General features: G+C 36.2%; 1 protein-coding gene across 1 annotated transcript; it reads left to right on the forward strand.

The window, feature by feature from the left end:
* Positions 1 to 7,074: 7,074 nt before the first annotated feature.
* Positions 7,075 to 9,302, forward strand: LOC119528914 (disintegrin and metalloproteinase domain-containing protein 20-like). The gene has a single exon (XM_037829107.1). It carries the CDS (start codon positions 7,113 to 7,115, stop codon positions 9,210 to 9,212), a length of 2,100 nt encoding a protein of 699 aa, XP_037685035.1. The 5' UTR covers positions 7,075 to 7,112; the 3' UTR covers positions 9,213 to 9,302.
* Positions 9,303 to 9,676: the final 374 nt, after the last annotated feature.

Here is a 9,676-nt window from a genome sequence, read left to right on the forward strand (position 1 = left end):
CAACAGATGAGTGGATAAATAAAATGTGGTATATACACACGATGGAATACTACGCGGCAGTAAGAAGGAACGATCTGGTGAAACATATGACAACATGGATGAACCTTGAAGACATAATGCTGAGCGAAATAAGCCAGGCACAAAAAGAGAAATATTATATGCTACCACTAATGTGAACTTTGAAAAATGTAAAACAAATGGTTTATAATGTAGAATGTAGGGGAACTAGCAGTAGAGAGCAATTAAGGAAGGGGGAACAATAATCCAGGAAGAACAGATAAGCTATTTAACGTTCTGGGGATGCCCAGAAATGACTATGGTCTGTTAATTTCTGATGGTTGTAGTAGGAACAAGTTCACTGAAATGTTGCTATATTATGTAACTTTCTTGGGGTAAAGTAGGAACATGTTGGAAGTTAAGCAGTTATCTTAGGTTAGTTGTCTTTTTCTTACTCCCTTGCTATGGTCTCTTTGAAATGCTCTTTTATTGTATGTTTGTTTTCTTTTTAACTTTTTTTTTCATACTTGTGATTTGAAAAAAGAAGGGAAAGTTAAAAAAAAAAAAAAAAAAAAAAAAAGAATGTACCATGATTTATTTTTTTCAATTCTACTAATGATGGGCATTTGGGCTTTTTCCAGCTTTTGGCTACCACAAATAAATACTATGAACATTAAAAAAAAAAAAAAAAAAAAAAAAAAAAAAATTAGGCAGGCAATTGAAGAGATATAGTGGCATATTTTTCTCCATTTGGTCATATAGAGTTTCCATTTTGCTCTAGTCTATGAATAAAGGAAGAGTCATGTTCTGCTGTTTATTTTTGCAATGTTTTTCTGAAAGCTTTCCACAACTCCAGTTAACTTCTTTTTCATTTCATTGGTTTAAAACTTTAATTGCTGCACTCAGGTGTTGACCAGATGGTACTTTTCCTTGATTTACCAATTTTTTTCTCGGTTAATTGCTTCATTTTTCTCATTGTAATAATTCAAAATCTCTTAAATACAATTCTGGATAAATGAATTAATGTAGCCCTAAATAAACAACAGCCTTTCCCAGACATTTTGTCAGATGTTGAGGAGAGCAGCTGTCAACAGAAAGATTTGGTAGCTGTTCTTTATGGGTTAATAGTCCAGAGAACTAGTTTTGTGATCTAGAAGCTCAGGCTCCAATGACTGTTTACTGTTTGGCAGTGCACTGTCGTTTCTGTTCACTCTGATAATTATTTTGTTTCATTGGGGTGGTAGGGCGTGGCTCTGGATACTGACAGAAATAAACTCTGTTCTCAAGGTAAGTTTTGGAGTCTGTCACCGAAGACATGTTTTTAGAATATTTAAAGTACAGAAAACAACACAGAATATTAAAATTAATATGTGTGTTACTATCATTATGGATATCAGAGTCGAATACATAGAATATACACCAACACAAATGCAAACCACACACCTCTAAAACACTAGAGGAAGAAAGAATAAACTAGGAATAAATTCAGTTTTAAAGCAATTTTATTGGTAAAATTTATACCATACAATCCATCTAAAATGTAAAATCAGTGCCTTCCAGCATGTTCACAGAGATGATCTTTCATCACCACAATTAATTTTAGAGCATTTTCACCCACAGGAGGGTTCACTAGGTTATATAGTTCCATGTTTCATTCTCTGGCATTCCTTCTATTGCCATATACAACACTAAACTTTCCCTTTCAAATGGCACCCACTTATCATCACAGTTAATCACACAGTATAATGTGCTACCATCATCTCTATGCATTTCCAAACAATTACAATCAACTTTATGACAAATTCTTCACAAACTGAGCATCAGCTTTCCATTATGTGCCCTCATTCTATCTTCTGTTGTCATATATTCTAGATATTAACACCATGAGTTTGCTTATTTAGTTCATTTTATTGAGGTCATACAATATTTGACTTTTATGTCTGGCTTATGTCACTCAACCTAATTTCGTCAAGGCTCATGCATGTTTTCCAGTACATCTAGACTTCATTTCTTCAACTGAATAAAATTCCACTGTATGTATATGCCACATTTGTGTATCCATTCATTGGTAATGGATACTTGGGTTCTCTTCCATCTTTTGCCACAATGAACATTGTTGTGCAAATATTTGTTTGAGTTTCTGATTTCATTTCCTTTGGGAACATACATAGAAGTTGGATTGCTGGGTCATATGGTAATTCCATTCTTAACTTTCAGAAGAATTGCCAAAACATCTTCCACAGGAGCTGAACCACTGTACATTCCCAGTAGCAATGATTGAGTATACCTATAACACTATGTCCCCTTCAGCACTTGTGGTTTTGATTGGCAATTCCCTTATGGTTAATGATCTTGAATATTTTTCATGTGCTTTTTTGACATATGCATATCGTCTTTCAAGACATCTCCCTATTTTTGTTTGGGTTGTTTTCTTTTTGTTGCTGAGTTGGAGGACTTCTTTCTATATTCTGGATGCTAAGTCCATACCATAAACAAGTTTCCAAATATTTTCTCACATTTTGTAGGTTGCCAGCTTACTTTCATGACAAAAATCCTTTGAGACAAATGTGTTTTTATTATTGATGAGGTCATACTTATCTAATTTTTCTTTTGTAGCTTGTGCTTTGGGTGTAAAATCTAAGAAACCATTGCCTAGTACAAGTTCCTATGTAAAAGATGGTCAAATATTTCTGGAAAAAAATATTTACTCATATTTTAAATATACCCCTCTTTAAAAAAAAGACCTTCAATATCTATAAATGTGGAATGAAAAGGTTTAGCTCTCATAGTATTAATGTCCTTGGTTAGTGTATTATAAATTTATAAATAAAAGAATTAATGGGAAGTTTACTACTTATGAGTGAGGTAAAAATGAACTATCTCATAAATAACTGTATTTAAAATTAAATAGAATATTCCAAATTCAGGTCATCAAAGAACAAATTAGAATTGTTTAAAAATTTGATTTAACATAGTTGTCAGCATGTAGAAATTAAGTTTACAAAATATTCTAGTTCATGCAATTCTTTCACTTCTATCTTTTCTTCTTAAAATCGTGTACATTTAAATATCACAACTTTCATCAAATATTTTATGGTTAGATAAGCAAATATCACTTCATTGGTGATTCTGAAATTGCAATATTGTATGCTCAACTAAATTAAATTGAAAATCTAAATGTCTGTATAAAGTGATTATTATATATATTCCTTCTCTTTGGGAAAGCTGAGATGAAATAAAATACTTTGATAATTTCCATATTTTGGAGGGTCAAAAATCCTCTGTTTGAATCCTTATGCTGAATGGGCCTCTTTGTTTCCTAAGAAAACATTACACCACAATGTAACATGCTAAACACTTCTCACTGTTTGTTCCTTAAATTAAATATCTCTGAGTTATTATCTGAAATAATAAGGAGACGTATAAATGATTATTGAATTACAGAATCATTAGAAATGGATTTACAATGGAGGTGATTTTTTTATGTACATTGAAGGACTTCTAGTGTTTCATATTATCCTTTGATAAGTAAATAATCTTGGTTCACAACAACTTTATGAACAATATAGGAAAGCTGAAATGGAAATTCTGTGTGTGGGGAGCACATACGATGGGGTGAGGAAGCTAACTGGTCATTCATAATGACGTGAAATTAAAATAAAGATCAATGGATATGATGAAGCCAGGATGGGGAGGCATTCAAGGCTGGTTGCCATGGTCTGTAGAACTTAGAAAGTCTTGTTGCTAAGCAGTTAAATCTGGAATTTAATGAATTGAAGGGCAAAGAGGAGGAGATCTATATTTCATATTGCCATGTTCATATTGCCATGTGAGGTACAAACCATCTATGACTAGGGCCACAGCTAGAGTAATTATGAAAACCATTAACTCTTCTACTGGTAAGTGATTCCAGAGTTTATTTAAGGAAAAGAAATGCCAAGTATTTGCATAAGTGTGTACAGGTGCAATCACACACACAGAGTCACGCACACAGTAGGCTTCTTTATTGTCAAGAGTTCAGATATTAATGAGGGTTGTGCCATTTAATATTCCCAACTATGTTGTACGTTTTTGGTTGGAGGCGCTACTTTGTGTTTTTGTTGAGCTGTTTCTCACATGTACCAAAATGAGTAAATAAAGTGAGAGGGCACTTGGTAATTTGGTATGGGTGTTGAAGAATTTGTGGAAAATTAGGGAAGAAGAAGAAAGATTTAAAGAAAGAATTAATAAAATAATGTAATAAAAAGAAAATCTAGCTGAATGTTTCTGTAGAGTCTTCTCCACTTATCAACTACTCCTAAGCTGAGGACTTGTTACTAAATTCTGGCAGATTTATAACAGATTAAGTTCATTTTCAACAGTATTATATTATTCACAATTAATCAATTCCGTTGCAACAACCATCCATGCTCCATAACATTTACTAAGGATACATCAAAAGTAACAGAGAGAATAAATCAGAATTTTAGATTCTACCTACAATTAAAGACATTGATCCTTATAACTGTCATCTAGAGATCTCACTTTCTTCTTGTGGGCACTCTGCACTCTGGAAAGTATGGTGCTTGCTTTTTTAGCGATGGAAACATAGCCAAGTAATCCAAAAAATGTCTAATTGCATTAATAATTATGATAATGTTCAATGTGAAACAACTCCTCAACAAACTGCAACCACAGGGCAAATTTGAAGATAAATATCAAATACTGTTTTAACAAGTTGTCTTGGTTTGCTAAAGCTGCTGGAATGCAATATACCAGAAATGGGTTGGCTTTTTCAATGGGGATTTATTAGATTGCAAATTTACAATTTTAAGGCCATGAAAATGTCCAAATTAAGGCATCAAGAGGTAGATACCTTCTCTGAGGAAGATCTGATGGCATCTGGTTCCTCTGTCACATGGGAAGGCACATGGCAGTGTCTTCTGGCCCTTCTCCTGGATTCTGGTTTCAAAATGGCTTTCTTCCAAATGCTCCTAGGCTTGTGACTCTCTTAGCTTCTCTGAGCTCTCTCCAAAATTTCTCTGCCTTTTATCCTCTCGTGGAGGACTACAGCAAGTGGACTAAGATACACTGTGATTAGGTTGGGCTATATCTCCATGGAAACAAACTTATCACCCACAATATGCCTTCCCCCAGAAGAGTGAATTAAAAGAACATGGCCTTTTCTGGGGTATATAATAGATTCAAACCAGCAAACAAGGGTAACATGAAGAAATCTTGGTTTTATAATTTAAACTACCATAATTAAATGTCAATTGTAAAAACTTTGAAAGGAAATGTTACTGTACATTTCAGCATAGGTCTCTATATATGGTTAAGGGCATTCAGAAATTCTGAAAAGTAACAAGTAATTTGGAAAACTAAGGACAAAGTATAAAAAACATAGGAGTGCATGAAAAAAATATCTCTTCTGACATCATTTTTGCTGAGGCCTCGGCATACCTCTTCACAACTCTGAGTGTGATTTTCCCTTTTAAGTGTCCCCTTGAACATAGTATGGGAATTATCTTCACAGCAATGTTCACAGTTATATGAGTTAGGAAAGCAGATTAAATAATTCGATTTGTTTGAGGATTTTGGCAAATGATGGTTGAACTGCTGTTGTGCAGAGCATGACTATATAGGAGAGAAAAGGAGAAAAATGGAATACTAAAAACGTTAAATAAAATTTGAGTCCTCTAGTTATGTGAGCACTTAGTTTTGATTAACAATAAAAGTTGTCGTCAAATATTTTAAGATGTAAGAGTTAGCATGTTTGAGGGTAATAATCATATATAGGCCTTGGCCACAGTTTGATGGCTAAAGATATGTGAAGGTGCATTGTAAAGGTCAAAAAAACTGGATGTTGAATTGTCATCCACATGCTTGCAAAACAAAATGAAAATATAGATGAAATTATCATTGGCAGACAAATTTCTAAATCTGATGCCAGGTTCTTTCAGGTTCCTGTAGGATTGCCTTGCAGTATTGGTGTAAGGGTGAAAGAAAGTTAAGGTGAGATGGGATGGCAGCCTCTTTAGGGAATTGAAAAGGGCTTTGTTAATGATAGAACACCGGTCTATATGGGAAATGGGCATTCTGAGAATAGGAACTGTCCCTTCCCCATAGCTTCATATTGTTGATTTCTAGGTTTTAATAAAATTAATAAGTGTAAGTAGCTTTCCATGGAAGAGTGTGAATAGAATGATGGTTGCTGCTGTTTTTAATAAAGGGAATATTCCAGGGGTAACTGGAAATAAATGTAGAGGGAAGAGCCAGAGGAACTAAGAATAAAGAGGGAATTATTAAATAGAAATGAGTGAACAGTTAAAGAGAAATAAATATGCCCTAACAGCAACCATAAATATACCCTACTACAGGGAAGTATACCCAAAATATATTAGAAAAATAATAGAATAATAGGAGAGTTTTTTTTCTTTTTTTTTCTTTTTTTTTTTTTTTTTTATGTTTCCTGAGTAATATGGTCAAATAATTTAACACTTCAACCTGAAAGGTTGTACTGTTCATTCTTACATCAATTCAACAGGAAAAATTTCAGGCCACCTCAGCAAAGAGTGATGTGATTTATTTTCCCTTAAAACCCTATTATTCTAAATATTAATTGTAAAAATGTTTACATATTTTTCAATTTTTAGAGACCAGTATAATGAAGCCTTATTCATTCATTACCCAGTTTCAATAATTATCAATCTTTAGACAATACTCATCCTTGACACACACCCAGTCTGATTCTGTTTCATCAGTTTTAAAGTGCCAATACGGTTGGTATATTCAGCCTTGAGCCCAACTATATTCCCTTCTATCTCACACCCTTTTCTTCCTCACCAATCCGAGCTAGTCAGAAAAACACCCATCTTCAACCTTCTTTTTCATTTTACTTATAGTGCTGCTGCTCTGATGGTTCAACTCTGGAGGAAGACAGATCCCTACAGGTCCGGGCTGATTATGAACAGCTAAGAGGGAGGAGCCAGACCAGAAGTGCCTCCCGCCTCGCCCTTCTGTCCTCACCAAGCCTCTGTAATGGTCTCTCTCTAATGGCTGGGGGTGAGGCCCTGTTGCATATGAGGATTACTCTCCTGCTGCTCTGGCTGGAGGTGTTCCTGCTCGTCCCTGGAATGTCCCATAATGAGCACACCCAGCATCACACACCCCCAGAAGTGGTGATTCCCTTGAGGGTCACTGCTAAAGGGAGCCACCTGAAGGCCTCAGGTTGGCTCTCCTACAGCCTGCACTTGGGGGGCCGGAGACACATTGTCCACATGAAGGTCAAGAAGGCTTTTCTGGCCAGACACCTCCCAGTGTTCACCTACACAGACCAGGGTGCCCTCCTTGAGGACCAGCCTTTTATAAAGACTGACTGCTTCTATCATGGTTATGTGGAGGGGGACCCCGAATCTCTGGTTGCCCTCAGTACCTGTTTTGGAGGCTTTCAAGGAATGTTCCAGATAAGTGATATCATTTATGAAATCAAACCTAAAATGTTTTCCTCAGCATTTGAACATTTGGTGTTTAAGATGGAAAGTGATGACCCACAATTCCCATCCATGAGATGTGGGTTGACAGAAGAGGAAATAATGCGACAAATAAAGTTGCAAGAGAGTGATAATCACATTCAGAAGCAAAGCTCCTATGAGAGATGGTGGACCCACCTGTTGATTATTGAAATGGCAATCGTGGTAGACCATAATCGATTCCAATCCCTTCAGAGTAATGTAACAATAGTGCAGGCAGAAGTTTTCAATGTACTCAATTTGGTAGGTACTTTTTATGTACCATTGGAGATTGAAATATTTTTAAGTGGTATTGAGATCTGGAGTTCAGGAAACATCCTTACACATAGTGATATAGAGGAACTGTTGACAGAGTTTTGCATATGGAAACATAATGCATTTAATTTCCGAATTCACCATGATATTGTACATCTTATTGCAGATAGGTCATTTGGTATGAATCTTGGCTTGGCTTATGTTGGAACAGTATGTCTGGCTCAGGTTAACTGTGCAGTTCTTAGTTTCATGGGTTATAATCTGGCTGATTTTTCAGTCATCATGGCCCATGAGCTTGGTCATAATTTGGGTATGCTTCATGATACTACATACTGTACATGTGGGAAACATACATGCATAATGTTCCCAGCAAAAACAGCATCAAATACTTTCAGCAATTGCAGTTATGCTGAATTTTGGGATGGTGTTTCCAAAAGGACATGTATGCTCAACAGAGGAAATCCACAGGATCTATTTATACAGAGGCGATGTGGGAATAATATGGTTGAAGGAGCAGAGGCATGTGACTGTGGAACCTTAAAATCTTGTGAAAAAGATCCCTGTTGTCAGTTGAACTGCAATCTGACTCCTGGGGCTCTTTGTGCTTTTGGGGGGTGTTGCCAAAACTGCAGCTTCATGCCATCAGGTGACGTGTGTAGAGCACAGGTCAATGAATGTGATCTTCCAGAATGGTGCAATGGAGCATCTCCTCAATGCCCAGAAGATGTATACGTGCAGGATGGGACGCAATGCCCGAACGATGGTTACTGTTATGAAAAGAATTGTAGTAGCCGTGATGAACAGTGTAGGAAAATTTTTGGCAAAGAAGCCAAGAGCGCAAATCAGAGCTGTTACAGAGAAGTCAACACCCGTGGTGACCGTTTTGGACACTGTGGTATGATTGAACATAACCAATATAAATATGTAAAATGTAGTATCTCTGATATCCTGTGCGGGCGAATTCAGTGTGAGAACGTGACAGAAATACCCCGGTTGAAGGAGCATTCTACTGTGCATAGCATTGACTTAAATGGGGTCCTCTGCTGGGGCACTGACTATCATTTTGGGATGACCATACCTGATATTGGTGAAGTGAAAGATGGCACAAAATGTGGTCCAGAAAATATCTGTATCCACAGGAAATGCGTTAGTATGCCTCTTTTTAATAGGGTTTGTTCACGTAATACTTGTAACAGACTGGGAGTGTGCAACAATAAAGGACATTGCCATTGTGACATTGGAAAGGCCCCACCAAGATGCCTACTTGATGGCGATGGAGGTAGTTTTGACAGCGGTCCACCACCACACAAAGAAGGGAAAAAAGAGCATAAACAGAGCATGGACTTCCCAGTGTTTTCGCTTATTCCTTTGTTTGCTATACTTTTATGTCTATTTTTTCTTTGCAAGAGAAGCAAAAAAAAACAAGAAGAAGAGGAAGATTCTGACTAGGACTTAGTGAAGAAGAGCAAATACTGATTCCAGAAACCAACCAAATTCCAAAATACATTTCCCATGAATTGAGTTTCAGTCTTCTGGTGGAGGAAATGTTAGAGCACTTGGCAGAGGCCCTTGACAGAATATCCTAGGCATCTATTTTACTTCAGGAAATTCAGTTTAAGCTATTAAATAAAGGTCATTCCCAGAATAATCTTTCTTATTCTTCATCATTTTAAGTAAGTTCAACAGATGTTTTTTTACTGAATTGTTTTATTTCGTTTCCCATACCAAGGCAAATCTTCTGGATGGTTTCTGTGAGTGGAAATTGTTTCTCTGTATTGCAAACCCTTTTTCTCCTTTACTCTGTTTAGCAAACCAAGAATGAGAACCAACCTAACAAATTTCTCCTTTGCCAGTGCTTCTAGGTTCTGCCAATAGAAGGCACTAGTGGGAGACTGTTAAACTGGGTTTTATTA

This window comes from Choloepus didactylus, chromosome 3, assembly GCF_015220235.1.
Source record: "Choloepus didactylus isolate mChoDid1 chromosome 3, mChoDid1.pri, whole genome shotgun sequence".
In the NCBI taxonomy this organism is placed as follows: domain Eukaryota; kingdom Metazoa; phylum Chordata; class Mammalia; order Pilosa; family Megalonychidae; genus Choloepus; species Choloepus didactylus.

Coding starts and splice junctions, on each gene's coding strand:
- LOC119528914 (XM_037829107.1), top strand. CDS start 7,113: ATGTCCCATAATGAGCACACCCAGCATCACACACCCCCAGAAGTGGTG.